At 41.3% G+C, this 21,295-nt stretch overlaps 1 protein-coding gene across 10 annotated transcripts in view; it reads right to left on the bottom strand.

The window, feature by feature from the left end:
* Positions 1 to 3,883: 3,883 nt before the first annotated feature.
* CAGE1 (cancer antigen 1) overlaps positions 3,884 to 21,295 on the bottom strand; it is a 37,708-nt gene continuing 20,296 nt past the window's right edge. The window contains exons 5-16 of one of the 10 annotated variants that reach the window (XR_009733006.1): positions 20,577 to 20,684; positions 14,978 to 15,097; positions 14,424 to 14,504; positions 14,127 to 14,234; positions 12,909 to 13,011; positions 12,538 to 12,603; positions 10,686 to 10,792; positions 10,018 to 10,103; positions 6,518 to 6,586; positions 5,914 to 5,944; positions 4,987 to 5,145; positions 3,884 to 4,871 (exon numbers count right to left, since the gene is read on the bottom strand). Coding sequence is in view for 8 of the 10 variants with exons in the window: in XM_061398902.1 (XP_061254886.1) it covers positions 5,433 to 5,474; positions 5,914 to 5,944; positions 6,518 to 6,586; positions 10,018 to 10,103; positions 10,686 to 10,792; positions 12,538 to 12,603; positions 12,909 to 13,011; positions 14,127 to 14,234; positions 14,424 to 14,504; positions 14,978 to 15,097; positions 20,577 to 20,684 (921 nt within the window). In the remaining 2 variants the exon portion in view is untranslated. The other 9 variants (XM_061398902.1, XM_061398903.1, XM_061398904.1 and 6 more) reach the window with 9 other exon arrangements.

Here is a 21,295-nt window from a genome sequence, read left to right as displayed (position 1 = left end):
GGTATGTCATGCAGTCAAACAATGTGAACTCCAGGTACCAGTGGACGAGACCTTCTGGAGAAGTCACAGGGATGATGAAACAAGCTAACCCTTGGTGTGCTCACTGTTGCCATTCCCTGTCATTCAGTCGCTGAAAATATTTATAAGCTGTGTATTGTTAACTGAGACACATTAAGCTTAGTAACTTCCCCAAGGCTTAAAAGCTAGTCTAGTGGCAGATGCTAAGATTTGAACCTGGCAGTCTGATTCCAGCAGTGGACACAGGACTGGAAAAGGTCAGTTTTCATTCAAATCCCAAAGAAAGGCAATGCCAAAGAATGTTCAAACTACCACACAATTGCACTCATATCGCACGCTAGCAAAGCAACGCTCAAAATTTTCCAAGCCAGACTTCAACAGTATGTGAACTGAGAACTTCCAGATGTTCAAGCTGGATTTAGAAAAGGCAGAGGAACCAGAGATCAAGTTGCCAACATCTGCTGGGTCATAGAAAAAATAAGAGAATTCCAGAAAAACATCTATTTTTGCTTTATTGACTACACCAAAGCCTTTGATTGTGTGGATTACAACAAACTGTGTAGAATTCTTAGAGATGGGAATACCAGGCCACCTTACCTGCCTCCTGAGAAATCTGTATGCAGGTCAAGAAGCAACAGTTAGAACCCAACATGAAACAATGGACTGGTTCCAAATTGGGAAAGGAGTTCCTCAAGGCTGTACACTGTCACCCTGCTTATTTAACTTATATGCAGAGTACATCATTGGAAATGCCAGGCTAGATGAAGCACAAGCTGGAATCAAGATTGTTGGGAGAAATATCAATAATCTCAGATATGCAGATGATACCACCCTTATGGCAGAAAACGAAGAGAAATTAAACAGCCTCTTGATGAAAGTGAAAGAGGAGAGTGAAAAGGCTGGATTAAAACTAAACATTCAAAAAACTAAAATCATGGCATCCAATCCCATCACTTCATGACAAATAGATGGGGAAACAATGGAAACAGTGACAGGCTTTATTTTCTTGGGCCCCAAAATCACTGCAGATGGTGATTGCAGCCACCATCACTGCAGATGGTGATTGCAGGTGCTTGCTCCTTGGAGGAAAAGCTATGACCAACCTAGACAGCATACCAAAAAGCAGAGACATTAACTTTGCCAACAGAGGTCCATCTAGTCAAAGCTCTGGTTTTTCCAGTCTTCATGTATGGATGTGAGAGTTGAGTATGTATGGATGTGAAAGAAAGCTGAGTGCCAAAGAATTGATGCTTTTGAACTTGGGTGTTGGAGAAGATCTGAGAGTCCCTTGGACTGCAAGGAGATAAAACCAGTCAATTCTAAAGGAAATCAGTCCTGAATATGCTGAAGCTGAAACTCCCAATACTTTGGCCACCTGATGCGAAGAACTGACCCATTGGGAAAGATCCTGATGCTGGGAAAGATTGCAGGCGGGAGGAGAAGGGGACAACAGAGGATAAGATGGTTGGATGGCATCACCGACTCGATGGACATGAGTTTGAGCAAGCGGCAGGAGTTGGTGATGGACAGGGAAGCCTGCCGTGCTGCAGTCTATGGGGTCACAAAGAGTTGGACACGACTGAACTGAACTAATTCCAGGCTGTCACTGGCCTGCTTTTTCCTGCACTGGCTCTGCTCAAACTGTTTGTCTCTATATGTCATCATGCTGTGTATTTAGAATCACCTCTTCTCTCTGTCCCTGGACCAGGGCTATCTCCCTGACTCTCTTCCCTTCAGAGGGCTCATTTCTGGCAGAGGACTGTCATTCCTGATATTAAAGAGATCCCTAGTAAGGTCTGTGGCTCCAGTTCTCAGGATGTGTTTCTCCAGAGACTGAACATACGAGGATAATGCAGTTTAGGCTTAAACTGGGACTTTGACTCTAGTTTTATTATTAAATGGTTACTAATAGATTTTTATTTGGGACTGGAATTTTAGACAGTTAGCCACTAAAGGTGCAACAGGGGCAAAGTGTGCCTTCTTGGGGTGGGATTGATGTGAAAATCAGATCATACAAACAGAAAACAGATCTGTGTGACTGTCCAACTGGCACAAAAATAAAACACAGTAGCCTATGGCTTATTGAAGTAAAATCCTAGCCCTGATCTGGGTACCCACAAATTGTGCACTGTTGCCATTTCCCTTCTCCCCGTAATGAGCAGTGTTCCCTGGGAACCGACCCAGAGCCCTCCCCCTCGCTGGATCCCCACACCTCTATGCTTTATTTCTCTTGCTTACTCATCTACCTCCTTGAAGATCTGTGTTTTCCAGAAATACACCGTACCCTGGTTATTCCCATTCTTATAGCTCAGGCAAACTCACTGTGGATTCTCCACTTCTGTTATTTTACTTCCTTGGCAGAACTTTCTTTTTCTTTCATTTCTTAAGATTTCCCTCAGCATCATTAGATGCTGTCTGTTAAACCTTGGTTTTTGTTCTGGGTGTTCCCCAGGTAGCAGAGTAGCTAAATAACTTTCTCCTGACCTTAAGTCTTAGCTCAAGGACCACGTCCTCAGTGAGGCTCACCCTCACTCCCAGCTTAAAATTACAACCCCCAGCCCTTCCCTTGCACTCTCCATTTCTTTTCTCTGTTCTCTCTCTCTCTTTTTTTTTTTATAGCTCCTTTTGTCTTCTAATACAATATACAGTTTATTACATCGCCTGTCTGTCACATGTTGGGACCAGGGATTTTTGTACCTTTAGTCAATGATATAGAACAGCATCTGACATTGGTGATAACTCAGAAAATATCTGTTGCATTTGTTGTACTATTACAAGTGACATCTTTCCCTCACAAATTTGCAACCTAAGTTCAATCGTAGACTTAATAAGAAGTGAAAAACTATCAAGCAAAAAAAAAGTTACATTTATTATATGCAAGCAAAGACTTCTGTGCTCTTTCACCCAGCAAGGACGTCCTAACCGCCTCCCTGTTTCACTCTCAGAGCTAAAGATCACCTATCCTTTTCATTTGTCTTTGAAATCGCTTTGCACACGTAACTTCCCTTTTGTTTCCTCTGTCACTGTTTTTGTTTCTGGCCTCCATTTTTCTTGTAGCATCTTATCTGGTACTTTTGATTCTAGCATCATCCACCATCACTACACTTCATACATCACTATTCAAAATGCATAATGTTTTTCTTTTTTTTTTTGACCATGCTGCATGGCTTGTGGGTCTTAGTTCCCTGACTAGGGATAGAATCCAGGCCGTTGGCAATGACAACGTGCAGTCCTAACCACTGGATTGCCAGGGAAGTCCCTCAAAATGCATAATCGACCACATTACTCCTACACGTAAAATCGCTCAGAGCTTCTCACAAGGACAAGGTTCACACTTCTTCACGTGGCATGGAAGACTATTGATGATCATGGTTATCTCCTGCCGTATGAAGAAGGCAGGTTTTAGATTTTACCTGTGGTTCAGAGAGTATCACAGGGTACCTCGGGCTGCTGTGCTATGTGAAAGGAGCTTCCTCTTCTGTCTACCTGGGGAACATCTAGTCAGCGAGAAGGATCGGGCTCAGGCATCATCACTTCTGCAAAACCTGCCCTGAGGTTTTCTCATCATCATGTCCAGGGCCAATTCATCTATGCTTCTAGAGCATCCCACATGGTCAGACCCATGTGCCAATCGAGAAAAGAATCAATTATCCATCTCTCCGATACATCGTGTGGTCCTTGGCCATCTCTGCCTGGCTTTTCATGATACCTTTGGCATCTCTCAGTTGGTAAAGAATCCACCTGCAATGCCGGAGACCCCGGTTCAATTCCTGGGTTGGGAAGATCCCCTGGAGAAGGGAAAGGCTACCCACTCCAGTATTCTGGCCTGGAGAATTCCATGGACAGTCCATGGGGTCGCAAGAGTCGGACACGACAGAGTGACTTTCACTTTCACTCTGGCATCTAACATAGAGGCTGTTCACATGGTTTGTTGAAAGTCACTAAATGTTTATAGGGAGAAGCCCTGGCTTAGATGCTGCATCCCTGAGCCGTGTGCCAAAGGAGGTACGTTCACTGTGAGACAGCCTGGAGGTAAAGGTCATGAACGTCTAGTAGCCCATGTGGTGAGTGCAGCACTTAGGCACACAGCCCTGCGTGTGGACAGCGTGTGTTAACCTGTCCCTTCCAAAGATCTCACCACGTGTGTGTGCAGAGTCCAGATGCTATGTTAGCCATGACAATATTTGTCTTTCTTGTAGCACACCTTAACTTTCCCTAGAGAACCCCATGGAACTAATAATAATGTCTCTTTTTAAAACTTGATCACTTCCAAAGCTTTCAGAGCTTACATTTTTCAAACAAAGCATGATTATAGCTGCAACTTCATTTGCATTTCTCATGGTTTGTCTTAAAGTGTATTGCAACTTCTTAAATTTGAGAAATTAACTTTGTTTCAACATTCATATAAGATGTCTTATAAAATTCCTCAACAAAAATAATATCAATAATAATACTTTTTTTTTAAATTATTCATCACTTCCTTTGGGGCCAGATTAGATTCTCCATATATTTCCCCCTTGTAACTTGCCTGCCTAATTTAAGTGCAAAGCTAATTTCAGTGAGATAAAATAATTTCTTCCCCTCCATTCAAGGTATATCTTCATTCAATAATTAAACCTCCACCCTGGCTCTGGGATTTATCAAAAAGATAATATATTTGTTATGTACATTCATTTTTCCAATACATATTACAAAATCAGCTTCTCTGGTTCATTTTTTTAAACTCGGAACTAATTCCTCAAAATATGTTAAGGTGGAAGTTACAAGGGTCAGATCTCCTGTCACCTGGGTTTTAATTCCAAACGATTTCAGCATTAGTCTTTTTAAATTTGATTGATAGTAGAGAGAGATGCCTGGCCAGAGAAGAAAAAAAAGTTGGGGTGAGAGAAGAGAACAATTTCATAATGTTATTAAAGGCCTGGCAATAGGCTTTCCTGATAAAGATTCAGTGGTAAAGAATCCACCTACCAATACAGGAAACGTGGGTTTGATCTCTGGGTCAGGAAGGTCCCCTGGAGAAGGAAATGGCAAGCCACTCCAGTATTCTTGCTGGGAGAATTTCACGGTCAGAGGAGCCTGGCAGGCTGCAGTCCATGGAGTTGCAAAGAGTCAGATGTGACCTAACGTCTAAACAACAATAATACAAGACTGTTGTGCTGTAGGAATGAAACTTGGCAGGTATTCAGAAAAGAAGACACTGTATCCACTTGTTTATTTTATATTAGAATATGTTTGATTGATCACAGGAAGAAACTAGAAGAAAAATAATCACATACTTTTGGATTGTAAAGTTTCACTACTTATACAGATTTTAATGTATCATTTGTGTGGATCGATCTGGGTACAGTACTCAGTAATGACTCTGCTCCTGGAGAGGCTGACAAAAATGATTAACTGTTAATCTTCAGTTCTGTTTAATCTAAATCATTTCTATTTCCTTCTAAAATAACTGGCATCTAAAAATGAAAGGAAAAAAATAAGTTTGCAGGACAGACATTTGGGAACAGAAGAGCTAACTCTTGATTACATGTGAATTCTTGATCACATACAGAACTCCTATTCCATAAACAGTGTGTTCTTGATTACATACAAAAAAACGGGTGCAAGGAAAACCTACAGATAAACTCCACAGATAATACTAATACTATATTTTAATCAACATTTTTGTTTCAAACTGTTGGGACATCAAGGGGACTAATACAATTAAGGGAGGGGCTTCCAATTGCGGGACCAGCTATAATCACAGCCCAGAGGCCCTTATCTGGGGCAGAGGGGTAAGCTGTGCTGAACATTACTGAAATATAACTTTAGGAACTCTTATTTAATCTTGTGTAATTTGACAATGACATGGAAACATCGCATTCTTTATAATGATCGTCAATCAGTATGACCTACCACGGTCAGGGGCTTCGGATGACTTCTCGGTCTGCAGGAAACAGAGAGAGCATAACGTCAAAGAAAACAGAAGCAAGTGGGGTGGGGGTGGAGGAGGGTTAAGACAGAGAACTGGTGAACGTCGAATGAGCATCTTAGGAACTGGACCAGAAAGAGTTCCATTTCAACATCCTACGATGGTTCTAATCAACCCCTTAGGGTTTGGGCATACACCTTGTAGCGTCGAATACTGAGAGCTGAGAGTCTTCTATTAATAACATAACAGATTATAAGATTTCATACCAGTGGAAGAAAATCTGATCATAAGATCTGGGTAAGCTGTTTTATTGTAAACTAAATCTTAGTTCATAATCTGCATAGTATTTTTCTTAGAAATGATCATAAGTTCCCTGAGGGCAGTGAACCTTGCTTTGCAATTCAGGTCCTACAAAAAGACATGAAGCAACTATTTCACGCTAGGCAAGATACCAAGCACTTTTACATAATTTATCTTGTTTGTCTCAAATTAAGACAAGGAGAAAGGTGTTTTTTAAAAATGTTTAACATTATTATGCATATATTCTAAAGTTAAAGACATTATCATTTAGAAAAAGAAACAACTTACCTTGGTTTTCTGACTCTCTCTCTGGACCTTTTAATTAAATCTTCCAACTGTTTATTTCTCTCTTCTAAACTGAAAGAAGAAACAACTGAAGTTTATGATTAAAATGGACTTTTCTAAGCTAACCTCACTGGAGGATTTGAGTAGATAAATTTAATGATGGTCTAGCTTTCTATACATCATCCACCCATCTTGTGTCTATTCAGGAGTTCAGTTGTGTCCAACTCTTCGGGACCATGGACTGTAGCCCGTCAGGCTCCTCTGTCCATGGGATTTTACAGGCAAGAATACTGGAAGTGGTTGCCATTCTCTCCTCCACATTTTCCCAACCCAGGGGTCAAAACTGTGTCTCCTGCATCTCCTGTTTGGCTGGCAGATTCTTTACCACTGAGCCACCTGGGAAGACAGCTATATGGGAACTTGGAATTCTTTCCTAGCAACTCAAATTATTTTATTAATTTTTCCCTTTAAAGGTTCCAGTGGTGAAGAAGGAGAGTGATCCCTCCTTCCCAGCCCTCTTTGCCCCCACATCCTGGATAACCACTCATCTGCTTTCTTTCACTATAGTTTTGCACCATCTAGAATTTTGTGTAATGAAATCTTACACTCAGCCTAATTATTTTGCAATTCATCCACACTGTTGCACCTACCCAGAGGTCATTCTTTTTTTTATTGTTGTATAGAATTCCACTGTGTGGCCATGTCACAATTTGTCTGTCATCTCACCATTTGAGGGACATTTAGGTTGTTCCTAGGTTGGGGCTATTACAAATAAGTAAGTAAGTAAGTAACTGTTAGTAGCTCAGTCATGCCCGACTGTTTGCAACCCCATGGACTGCAGCCCACAAGGCTCCTCAGTCCATGAGATTTTCCAGACAAGAATACTGAAGTGGGTACCTTGAAATTCTCTTTTGTGTTAACACATGTGTTCTTTCTTCTTGGATCCATACACAGGAGTGGGTTGGCTGAATCATACATTGGGTATATTTAACTTTTAAAGAAGGCACCAAATTGTTTTTTAAGAGGTTGCTCCATTTTACATTTCCACCAGGAGGCTATGAGCATTTCAGTTGCTCCATGTCCTGCCAATACCTGGTATGGTCAGTCTTTTAGGCACACTTATAGGTGTGTAGTGGTCTTCACTGGGGTTTAATTTGCTTATTAATGATGTTGACTATCATTTAATGTACTTACTTGTCATCCATGTATCCATCTTCTTGGTGAAGTGTCTGTTCAAATCTTTGCCCATTTTTATGGGGTTGCTTTCTTATTCTTGGGTTTTTAGAGTCTGTTATGTATTCTGATTACAAGTTCTTTAGCAGATATATGACTTGTACATATTCTTTCATGTTAGTCTTTTCATTCTCTTAATGATGTCCATGGAAGAGCCAACGTTTTTTAATTTTGATGAAGTACGATTATCAAAATTTTCTTTTATGAATCATGTTTTTGGTATCATATTTAAATCACTGCCTAACACAACATCAACCCAACATCAGAAACTTTTTCCTATATTTTGAGAATGTTTTACACTTTAGCTCTTTCATTTAGGTCTAGTATCCATTTTGAGTTACTTTTGCATGTGATACAAGGTATAAATCAAAGTGTTTTTGTTTTTTTTGTTTGTTTGCAAATGGATGGCCAACAATTTCAGCATCCTTTCCAAAGAATGTGTGTGTGTGTATATATATATGTATATACATATATATATGCATATATATGTATAACTGAATCACTTTGTTGCCCAGCAGAAATTAACAGAACATTGAAAACCAACTATATTTCAATAAAACATATTTAAAAGATAAAAATAAAATCTAGATCAGCTTGGGGAGAAATAAGTCTTAACAATATTGAATCTTAAGATTTCTGAAATAAGTACACCTCCTTATATATTTGTCTTTATTTTATCTTTATATTATTGAATGTACTATTTTATATTTATATTGTCTTCTTTATTTTTTTTACACATCAAAGATAATTGTTTTATTTAAAAACGGAAATATTTATATGTTTGTGTTGCAGCCCTTATGGAAAAAAAAATTTTTTTTAAGTCCTTTGATTTGAAATTCAATGTAAACAAGTACACAATCTTAAACCATAAATTCCAATTTTTTTTCCTCTGTGTTTAAATGATGTGAAAGCTTTTGTTCTGTTCAAAGGGATCTGTATATTTGAATTACAGCAACTTCTCAGTAACTTCTTCTCTGGTCTTGTCTGTTGTTTAGTCACTAAGTGGTCTCCAGCTCTTTGGCAACACCATGGACTGTAGCCCGCCAGGTTCCTCTGTCCATGGGATTTCCCAGGCAAGAATACTGGAGTGGGTTGCCATTTCCTTCTCCATTCTTTATTTTTTAGTGAGGTAAAATTGGTATATATTATTATATAAATCTCAGGTGTACGGCATTATAATTTGACCTCTGTATGCACTAATACCGGAGAAGGCAATGGCACCCCACTCCAGTACTCTTGCCTGGAGAATCCCAAGGACGGAGGAGCCTGGTAGGCTCCAGTCCCTGGGTTGCTAAGAGTCGGGCACGACTGAGAGACTTCACTTTCCCTTTTCACTTTCATGCATTGGAAAAGGAAATGGCAACCCACTGCAGTGTTCTTGCCTGGAGAATCCCAGGGACCGGGGAGCCTGGTGGGCTGCCGTCTCTGGGGTCGCACAGAGTCGGACACGACTGAAGCGACTTAGCAGCAGCAGCAGCAGCATGCACTACTACAGAGCATTACCACGGAAGTCCAGTCACCATCCGTCGCCACACAATCCACCCCCTTCACCCGTCTCCCCCGCTCACCACTCCCTTCCCCTCCGGTAACCACCAGCAGGTTCTCTGTATTGATGACTGCTTTAGTTTTGTGTGTGTGTTTTATCTACAATTTATTTCAGTTATCTTGTAGTGAGTTAGCACTATACAAAGCTCCTATTTTAGGGGGTGTAAGATTAGACCTTTTGCTTAAGCTCTAATGACAGCAAGCGCTGTACAAATGAAATTGGGAGAAGGGTGGAGGAAAGAGCATGTAAGAAATAAAGAGAATAAATAAGTGGAAAAACTTTGCAGAGTTTAAAACGCTAATTTTGGAATATTTCACTCTGAATCTCAATAAATGAGAAAATCTATTTGGTACATGATACGTTTCATTTGGGGTGCATTCAAAACCTTATATGGATAAATTCTAAGGATAGCAAGGTTATTTTACTCGAACACTGTGGTGATAATCTTCTAAAATTCTTGGATGTTTCTCACTAATTCCTTAACCTCGCTCCCCACCCACCCACCCCCACATCAAAGGGAGTTCTGAGAAGGAAGAGGAAACTCTGGGTGTTCAAGTAATCCAGACATTAAATAGAATAAACACATTATTGAAGAATGGTCTTCTTTACTTACAAAATGGCACATTTCCCTCTTTGTAGGAGTCTAAAAGATGAACTCAGCAAGTCAGAAAGTGACATACCAGCAAATGTTTACAAAATTAAAAATAAAGTTTTTTGAACTTACTGTGCAATCTGGGAGTGGGATATCACAAGTCTTTGGTCAGCACATTTGATTATTTCCTCATAAGATGTAACCTTGGGAAACATTAGCTAAAACAATTATTCTGTGATCAATTCTAAGATATTTACTTAGTTTTGTTCATTTTTTTGCTTTTCAAGAATCTGCACAAGTTGAAGTTCAATTATATGACTCCTGTGAATGAAGGTTTTACAACTGGCAGAACATCTTCCTTGTATTTTGAAATCAGGAATATGGATACAAATAGAACTGAAATGTGCCTGTTCACCATGCAGAAAAAGTATCAAAAAAAGGACAACTGTAGTGAAACAACTGTGATCCATACAAGTAGTGTATGTGTCAACCCAGGGTCAGAGTCCACAATGAGGTTTTAAAAGGTAAACCAGAACACTATGTTGGCGAGATTTAGAAGGACCCTCCAAGTGAATCGGTGAGGCTAAGACTAAGAAATTGCTGACAACAGAAGGCTATATGCACACATACAGTTCTTTGCTAGCTTTTAGCTAAAAGGAAAATAACACAGTCATGATGAAGTGAATGGAATTGAGACAAATGTGTTACGTCATCCTTCAGATCCCTTTTTTGCATCCAAATTCTAATGTTTTAATATTTGACATAGTTTAAAAAATATATGTGCATAAGAAAATCTGTACCTTATTTATTAAGTTGCCTAAATGTCTTTGATACGTGTCATTTTCTTCAGTGAGTCTGTTGCAGTGGTCTTCTTTTGTCTCTAGAAGATTTTCCAATTTTGCAATCTATGGAGCAACATCAGCAAAAATGATAACTTGGAAACTGCCATGAAAATCATGTATTGATGTTAAGAACAATGAGAACAGTGAGCTATACTTTATTTCAATATTCCCTTACACTGATTTGTACCATAGGTGAATTGAGAGAGGCTGTTAGTTAGACTGCAGTTAGAACACATGAACAGAAATTTAAACGGTGTTTCAGCTTTTCTACATTTTAATACAATGAAATAGCTTTGCAAACAACTAGACACTTACTAGTAAATACAAGTACTTATTAGTCCCAAGTCTTTTCTTTCCATTCATAACCAATGGATAGACTATCTTCTTTCCATATATAACCAATGGATATTTGATTGTCTCTGAAGCACTGATGTGCTGCTTGATGACACATTTTCAGGTTTCATCAATATTCTCACGTGTATAAATGAGAGTTTTTAAAAGGTCCAGCTCAACGTGTGTCACATTCTGACTTATGGTCCAATTTTTTAGGGGGGGGGTTTAAATTTTTGGGGGGTCCAATTTTTATTTGCAAAAAATTAACATTAACAATTTAAATATTGTATTCTTGCATTAACAATTTAAAGTTTGTATTTCTAAAAATGATATGTAGGATAAATTACCAAGAAAGAGTATTCACAAGTTCCCCCACAGTTACCTTAATTTTCAAAGCAATTATAGAAGAAAAAAGACAGAAATGTTCCCTTTAAATAACAATGTTAAGAGTGGCCGTTGATGTTCTAATGTTTATTTAAACATATTTATCTACATATGTTTACAAGTCTGCCCTACAGGAAACAATAGCGGAACAAGCTTTCTTGCTCTTTCCCTTTACATAGATATATTAATGGGGACAATATCAAATCGGGGTCCCATTCCTCTGACTGCACATGTTACTTAAAGCAGGGAGTACAGATATTACCTCAGTTTAACAGATAAACCCAAGGTGAAGAGAATTTAAAACGCTTTTTAAAGGACATGGCTAGAAGTAGAGAGAAGAGGGTGGCAGAGGCTAAGATTGTTAGCACCACTGACTCAACGGACATGAATCTGAGCAGAGTCCGGGAGACAGTGGAGGACAGGGAAGCCTGGCGTGCTGCCGTCCACGGGGCCGCAAAGAGTGGGACACAACTTAGCGACTGAACGCCATCACCTTGAACCTCTGTGTCGAGAGCAGCTCTTCCTTTCCTCTCCCTCCCTTTCCGTGTGCCAGTCCTTTAGGGACTAGCATTTCTCACGTTTGGAATTTTTATCACGGTCAGCTTGATGTGCTTCTTTACCCTCTCAGGAGTTGTGTGGTCTAGAAGCTTGCTTTCAGGTGGGTTCAGGTGAGACACCACGGACAGTGCCCGTTCCATGCCTCAAGCAGTCAAGGGCACACCTCACCTTTTGTGCGGTTAAGCTGGACAAGAGGGCTCTGCTGTGGGTCATTAAAAGTTTCTTGTAAGTCTTGAACTTACAGGTTTTAGCAGCCATTCTAAGTGCCTAGATGCCTTATTTTATTCAGGGATGCAAGATGTAATTTTCTATAGGTGTGTCTTCTGCTTTTTTTTTTTTTTTCTTCTGCTTTTTTTTAATGTGGACCATTTTTAGTCTCAGTTGAATTTGTTACAATACTGCTTCTGTTTTCTGTTTTTTTATTTTTTTGCCCGAGAGGCAAGTGGGATCTTAGCCCCCAACCAGGGATCCAACTGGCACCGCCCTCCTTGGAAGGCGAGGTCTTAACCACTGCACCATCAGGGAAGTCCCTCTTCTTCTGCTTTTAACAGCTTACATTCTCCAGCGAAGAACTCTCCCTCATGAGTTATTCGGTTCCTCTGAAATATAGTTTGTACAACAAAGTCTGCAGCACATGTAAGAGGCAACATAGTGTGTCTGAGATGCTGCCATTTGTGAGCGTTTTCTCACTTCAGCTTCCCACCCCAGGGGAGACCGCGGTCCATTCCAAACCTCTTTTGTGCCTGAAGCTCAGAAGCTGCTGACAGGGCCTGCCCCCCTTTCATCCGCCCCCTGCCAGCCCGTGGGCTCTCCTCTGCGCTTCTCCCACCTGGATGTCACGGGATCCTCCTCTTTTTAAAAAGGTTCCCTTTAGTCCTTGCAAACAGCTATCTATATATCTCATCTTTTCTAGATTCCTTGGAGGCAGGGCTTCCGTTTGATGTAACTTTCCATCAATATCTCCATACTGACTAGCCTTGCTTACCCTTTCAAGGAAGTCAATAATTACCTATATAATGAAGAAAATTAATGAAGTAGAAAGGAAGAAAACTATAAGCCCTCACAGCATCGGGCTTTTCCCTTTCTCCTATGCAATGAATTTAGTACAGGATGCTGACCTTTAACAATTTAGAAATACGATAGACTTCTCTAAAGATGAAAAAAGAAATTATGGGGGCTTCCCTAGTGGCTTAGTGCTAAGAATCCACCCGCCAGCGCAGGAGACATGGGTTCGATCCCTGGTCCGGGAAGATCCCACGCGCCGCGGAGCAACTAAGCCCATGAGTCGCAACTACTGAAGCCGTGCACGCCTAGAGCCCGTGCAGCCCGCGCTCTGCAACAAGAGAAGCCTGAGCACCGCAACTGGAGAGGAGCCCCGGCTCGCCACGACTAGAGAAAAGCCTGCGCAGCAATGAAGACCCAGCACAGCCAGAAATAAATAAACGTTAAAAAACCAATTAAGTTAATTAACCTCTTTTTCACTATATAGTGGGATCCAAATGGATTGTAACTTTCTAGATACCAAGATATTTTAATTTTCTTCCCACAGATTTTTCCTCTTTTAGCTGCTTTTATCTTCTTTTTTCCAGCTTTATCGATACATAACTGATGCAACCGTTGTGTAAGTTTCAGGTGTACAGCGTGTTGATTTGATACACTGATATATTGCAAAATGATTACCGCCATTAGCTCCACCCCTCCCACAATCACCACTCCCCTGTGATGGCTCTGGGTGCCATCCAAAGGACGTGTGCCATTTCCCTGGCACCCCCTTAATCGCGATTGCTGTAAACACCTACTGCTCTAAGAATGGTGGTCGTATGTGCCACAATATAAATGTTCTTCATTCACTATTAAAAACTTGCACATACTTGAAAATTTCTGCATTTTGAAAGAAAAAAAAAATTTTCTAAACAGAAATCATGTGGGACAATATTTAAAATTTCAAAACCTGAGAGTGCCAACTTCAGTTCTATATTTGTGGGGGTGAATAATACTGCTACTATGCCAGCGTGTGACCATTTCAAGGAGCAAAGTTTTTGAAGGCAGATCATTTCCACAACTCATTATTAAGACAGTGTTGTGAATAAAAAGGCTAGCAAAGCAACGAAAGGTGTTTCTTACCAAAAAATCAAGCTCCTCGTTTAGGTTGTGGGGCTGGTTCAGTTTGGCTCCCAGTACAACAGGCACGTCTCTGACATTCTTGGCTTCCTTGGAGTCAAATTCTGTAACCTGCCATGAAACATGTTTGTGTCCACTTCCAATATGTTCACTTTCCTTGGAACATTTGACAATGAATATGCTATCAGTTAAGCCATCAGAGAGCTCTCCAGTGGCTTCAATAACAGAAAGCTTTCAATGTAAGATCTAAAGTTGCATTTTTGTATTAGAGAAACAGGACACGGTGAATGTTTAACTCACCCCAGGAACCTGATGTTGACATGATTTTTCATTAGCAAGTAACTGTCTGAAAGCTGCGATTTTGTCTTTATGTTTCAGTAGCTAAGGAAAAAGGCATTTTCTATTTCAGAGACAGGAAATAAGACTACATTCAGTAACATTTCTAATAAAATCACCAAACCATGAACAGCCCAACCCCTGTCTCAAAGGTGTCTTGTATTTTGAGCTCCTGTGTAGTAGAGTTCACACAACATGCCTGAGACTGTTGCCCCCAGAAAGGCCTGCTCGCCAAGGTGCCCCCTGACTGGCTTCTAGGAACCTGGATCGTGGGAGAGTCTCCATCATTTCCCGGTATGAAGGCTCACTGCGTCTAACCTATTTGCACAGAGGATGTGGTTTATGCTGAACGCCTCCTTCCACTGGGAGAGTCTGGGGTTTTGGTACGTGGCAGGCAGAGGGTGCCTGCCTACACGACCAGCCTCAGATAGAAACCCTGGACACTCAGTCTCCAGTGAGCTTCCCTGGGAACTCTTCACATGGGCTGCACAGCTCACTGCCAGGGAAGGGAAGGGCACCTGGTTTCCTCTGGACTTTGCTCCATGTGCTTTTCCCCTTTGCTGGTTTTGTTCTGAATCCTCTCGCAGTAATAATACCTCATAACTGGGAGAATGACTGTGTGCTGAGTCCTGTGAGTCCTGTAAGTCACCAAACATGAGGGAGGGCTTGGGAGCTCCGCAGAGCTTATTCTAATACCCAATTGCTTTTACAGCCAGGCTATTAAGACTCTGCTTTAAAGAAAAAATTAGCCAACTTTTTCTAGATACAATTCAGTATCATTTCTTATATGTTCCATATAATAATAATAGATCTTTAATATTCAATATTTCTAACTCCTCCAAATATCAGTGATAAAGTATGCTGTACAGAATTTTTTATTATGAACAATTTCAAAAAAAGAGAAAAAACTAATGAAGCCCCATATAACTATTACTCAGCTCCAATTATTGACAGTTAATGATCAATCTTGTATCATTAATACCCCAAGCACTTCCTCCTCCCTGCAACTCCCTTCACTCAATCAAATGACAGACATCACATTATTTTGTCTGCCAATATTACAGTAATGACACAGAAATTTACCAAGAGAACATAAATATCTGAAATTGTATTTCTGAAACATCCCTCTTGGGCTTCCCTGGTGGCTCAGATGGTAAAGAATCTGGTTGCAATGTGGGAAACCTGGGTTCGACCTCTGGTTTGGGCATGGCAACCCACCCCACTATTCTTGCCTGGAGAATCCCCATGGACAGAGGAACCTGGCGTGCTACAGTCCATGGGGTGGCAAAGAGTCAGACACGACTGAGCAGCTAAGCACAACATCCCTTTTGAACCCTCAACTAGGCTTCTTTTTGAAGGTTGCTTTAAGAAGTGGAGACCAGTAGTTTTTCTGCATGCCTGTTTATTCCTTGGTCCTTTTCTCTATAGGTTAGCCAGAAGATAGGTTCTCCAGAGCACTTGCAACAAATTTCCTATCCACCTCACAGTTCAGAGAAGTCATTTCCTGCTAGTACAGTATTGAAATTGAATCCCAGATTTACTGTTCAGCCAGGTAAACTGGTCACTTCTGTTTTCCTCTCAGATTAAAAATGGCTCCTGTTTGAGTCTTATTATCATTTTCCCAACTGAGAGTCACAGCATGCTGGCATAAGTCCTTTGGAAGGAGGTCCCCATTACAGCCATTACCCCTATCATGGTTTGGCCTCAGGCCAAACTACAGTGAAGGAACACAGCCCCACCCATCAGCAGAAAATTGGACTAAAGATTTACTGAGCATGGCCCTGCCCACCAGATCAGATCAGATCAGATCAGTCGCTCAGTCGTGTCCGACTCTTTGCGACCCCATGAATTGCAGCACGCCAGGCCTCCCTGTCCATCACCAACTACTGGAGTTCACTCAGACTCACATCCATCGAGTCAGTGATGCCATCCAGCCATCTCATCCTCTGTCGTCCCCTTCTCTTCCTGCCCCCAATCCCTCCCAGCATCAGAGTCTTTTCCAATGAGTCAACTCTTCGAATGAGAGCAAGACCCAATTTCCCCACAGCCAGTCCCTCCCATCAGGAAGCTTCCACAAGCCTCTTATCCTCATCCATCAGAGGGCAGACAAACTGAAAACCACAACCATGGAAAACTAACCAAACTGATCACATGGATCACAACCTCAACTAACTCAATGAAACAATGAGCCATGCCATGTAGGGCCACCCAAGACAGACGGGTCATGGTGGAGAGTTCTGACAAAATGTGGTCCACTGGAGAAGGGAATGGCAAACCACTTCAGCATTCTTGCCTTGAGAAACCGAGGAATAGTATGAAAAGACAAAAAGATATGACCCTGAAAGATGAACTTCCCAGGTCGATAAGTGCCCAATATGCCATTGGAGAAGAGCAGAGAAACAGCTCCAGAAGGAATGGAGAAGCTGAGTCAAAGAGGAAACAAGACCCAGCTATGGATGTGTCTGGTGGTAAAGGCAAAGCCCAATGCTGTAACGAACAGTATTGCATAGGAACCTGGAATGTTAGGTCCATGAATCAAGGCAAATTGGAAGTGGTCAAACAGGAGATGACAAGAGTGAACATTGACATTCCAGGAATCAGTGAACTAAAATGGACCAGAATGGATGAATTTAACTCAGAGGACCATTATATCTACTACTGTGGGCAAGACTCCCCTAGAAAAAATGGAATAGGCCTCATAGTCAACAAAAGAGTCCAAAATGCAGTACTTGGGTGCAATCTCAAAAATGACTACGATCTCTGTTCATTTCCAAGGCAAACCATTCAGTATCACAGTAATCTAAATCTATGCCCCAACCACTATTGCCAAAGCAGCTGAACAGTTCTATGAAGAACTAGAAGACCTTCTAGAACTAACACCAAAAAAAAGATGTCCTTTTCATTACAGTGGCTGCTACTGATGCTAAGTCGCTTCAGTAGTGTCCGACTCTGTGCGACCCCATAGACGGCAGCCCACCAGGCTCCCCGTCCCTGGGATTCTCCAGGCAAGAACAGTGGAGTGGGTTGCCATTTCCTTCTCCAATGCGTGAAAGTGAAGTCGCTCAGTCGTGTCCGACTCTTAGCGACCCCATGGACTGCAGCCCACCAGGCTACTCCGTCCATGTCATTTTCCAGGCAAGAGTACTGGAGTGGGGTGCCATTGCCTTCTCCGTCATTACAGTAGACTGGAATGCAAAAGTAGGAAGTCAAAAGATACCTGGAATAATAGGCAACTTTGGCCTTAGAGTACAAAATGAAGTAGGGCAAAGGCTATCAGAGTTTTGCCAAGAGAACACACTGGTCACAGCAAACACCCCCTTCCAACAACACAAGAGAAGACTCTACATATGGACATCACCAGATGGTCAAAACCAAAACCAGATTGATTATATTTTTTGCAGCCAAGATGGAGAAGCTCTATTTAGTCAGCAAAAACAAGACCGGGAGCTGACTGTGGCTCAGATCATGAACTCTTTATTGCCAATATTCAGATTTAAATTGAAGAAAGTAGAGAAAACCACTAGACCATTCAGCTCAGTTCAGTTCAGTCGCTCAGTCGTGTCCGACTCTTTGCGACCCAATGAATTGCAGCACTCTAGGCCTCCCTGTCCATCACCAGCTCCCGGAGTTCACTCAAACTCACGTCCATCGAGTCGGTGATGCTATCTAGCCATCTCATCCTCTGTCGTCCCCTTCTTCTCCTGCCCCCAATCCCTCCCAGCATCAGAGTCTTTTCCAATGAGTCAACTCTTCACATGAGGTGGCCAAAGTACTGGAGTTTCAGCTTTAGCATCATTCCTTCCAAAGAACACCCAGGACTGATTTCCTTTAGAATGGACTGGTTGGATCTCCTTGCAGTCCAAGGGACTCTCAGGTATGACCTAAATCAAATCCCTTACGATTATACAGTGGAAGTAAGAAATAGATTCAAGGGATTAGATCTGATAGCCAGAGTGCCTGAAGAACTATGGTCAGAGATTGATTTAGAAAAGGCAGAGGAACCAGAGATCAAATTGCCAACATCAGTTGGATCATAGAAAAAGAAAGAGAATTCCAAGAAAGCATCTACTTCTGCTCCATTGACTACGCTAAAGCCTTTGACTGTATGGATCACGACAAGCAATTCTTAAAGAGATCAGAACACCAGAGCACCTTACCTGTCTCCTCCAAAACCTGTATGCAGGTCAAAAAGCAACAGTTAGAACCAGACATGGAACAATGGACTGGTTACAAATCGGGAAAGGAGTACGTCAAGGCTGTATACTGTAAGCCTGCTTATTTAACTTATATACAGAGTACATCAAGCAAAATGCTGGGCTGGATGAAGCACAAGCTGGAATCAAGATTACCAGGGGAAATATCAATAACCTCAGATATGCAGATGACACCACCCTTATGGCAGAAAGCAAAGAGGAACTAAAGAGCCTCTTGATGAAGGTGAAAGAGGAGAGTGAAAAAGCTGGCTTAAAACTCAACATTCACAAAACGAAGATCATGGCATCAGGCCCCATCACTTCATGACAAATAGATGGGGAAACAATGGAAACAGTGACAGACTTTATTTTCTTGGACTCCAAAATCACTGCAGATGATGACTGCAGCCATGAAACTGAAAGACACTTGCTCCTCGAGAAGAAAAACTATGACCAACCTAGACAGCATATTAAAAAGCAGAGACATTATTTTGCCAACAAAGTTTCATCTAGTCAAAGCTACAGTTTTTCTAGCATTCATGTATGGATGTGAGAATTGGATCATAAAGAAGGCTAGAAGTGTTAGTCGCTCAGTCATGCCCAACTCTTTGAGACCCCATGAACTGCAGCCCACTAGGCTCTTCTGTCCATGGGATTTTCCAGGCAAGGATATTGGAGTGGGTTGTCACTTCCTTCTCCAGGGGATCTTCCCAACCCAGGGATTGAACCTGGGTCTCCTGCACGTCAGGCAAATCCTTTACTGACTGAGCTACAAGGGAAGCCATAAAGAAGGCTGAGCGCTGAAGAATTGATGTTTTTGAACTATGGTACTGGAGAAGACTCTTGGGAGTCCCTTGGACTGCAAAGAGATCAAACCAGTCAATCCTAAAGGAAATCAATCCTGAATATTCACTGGAGGAACTGATGCTGAAGCTGAAGCTCCAATACTTTGGCCACCTGATGCAAAGAGCTGACTCATTAGAAAAGACCCTGATGCTGGGAAAGATCGAAGGCGGGAGGAGAAGGGGATGACAGAGGATGAAATAGTTGGATGGCATCACTGACGCGATGGACTCAAGTTTGAACAGGGAAGCCTGGCGTGCTGTCCATGGGGTTGAAAAGAGTCGAACACGACTGCACACCTGAACAACAACACTTACCTGGCTCTCCTAGTTCTCTCTCCACCTCTGCACCACTAGCCGAGAGACTGACTGAAGAAGTCCCAAGGGCCTTCCATTACTTGTCTCACTTGAGAAATAAAATCTGTTTCCAATGTATCCACTATTCCAAGTGATAAAGTTTGTAATAACTATGTCCTGTGCTTAGCTGCTCAGTAGTGTCTGACTCTGAGACCCCCAGGCTCCTCTGTCCATGGGATGCTCTAGACAAGAATACTCAAGGGGGTTGCAGTGTCCTCCTCCAGGGGATCTTCCTAATCCAGGGATCAAACCCAAGTCTCCCACATTGTAGGTGGATTATTTACTGTCTGAGCCCAGGAAAGCCCATGAATACTGGAATAGGTAGCCTATCCCTTCTCCAGGGAATCTTCCGGACCCAGGAATGGAACAGGGGTCTCCTGCATGGCAGGCGGATTCTCTACCAGGTGAGCTATCAAGGAAGCCCTATAGGAATGTCAAAATATACTTATCTTCAGGAATCAGTGGTACCATTAAAAGTGAACAGATACTCATACCAGTTTTTGGGTAGATGAATGGGATTTTCTAAGACATACTTAGGTTATAAAACAAGTCAAGTGTTGAACAAAAGGCCTCCTTAGAGTCAAAGTAAAGCTAATCTTGTCCCCTGAAATAATTATTTTAAAAAATCCAAAGTTTTTAGGAGCCTCTTTATACTTTTACACTAGCTTTTTTTTACTTCTTTTTTCACTAAAAATGATATAATTTTTAGAATGAAGAATACATACCTCTTTATCTAAAATTTTCTTTTTAAGATGAAAACTCTTCAATTTTTGTGGCATATCACTAACTTTCTCATTCTCTTTGAAATGTTCAGCATCAGGATTGATGATGTCCTAAGGGTAATGTTTTGAGAAGCTTTCTTAAAAAGTTTTCAATAAAATTAAAAGAATGAAGGGTAGAATACAAATTAAATGTCCCATGCAAAAGAAGAGGCCAAACAAAAGAAGGAAGAAAAATATTGAACTCAATTCTTCAGTTACTCATCATAAGACATCTAATAACAGGTTAATGTGGAAATAATTCATTTAGATTCACATTTGCATATAAATTGTAAGTGGGACAAATTAGGATAATTGCAAGAAGTTAATACACATTGATAGTAACTATAATGACTACACATTCATAGATACATCTCCTGTTAGCCTAGTCAGTTTACAAATCCAAATTTTAGACTAATTGTTATACCTGACACCAGAACAATGAGACATCGTTAATAATATTGAAACTCTAGACATTTCAGTGGCCCCCAGAATGAAGATACTTGTACAGTGTACTTGTACAGTGAAGACCCTTGTAACCTAAGGGTCAAAAGTGCACGCATTAGAGTCAGACTACCTGGGTTTGGATCTGAGTTCTGCCACTTAGAGCTTCCCTTGTGGCTCAGTGGTAAAGAATCTGCCTGCCAATGCAGGAGATATGGGTTCAATCTTTATGCTGGGAAGAT

This window comes from Bos javanicus, chromosome 23 (genome assembly GCF_032452875.1).
Source record: "Bos javanicus breed banteng chromosome 23, ARS-OSU_banteng_1.0, whole genome shotgun sequence".
Taxonomy (NCBI): Eukaryota; Metazoa; Chordata; class Mammalia; order Artiodactyla; family Bovidae; genus Bos; species Bos javanicus.
This window is presented reverse-complemented; position numbering and strand designations above follow the sequence as displayed.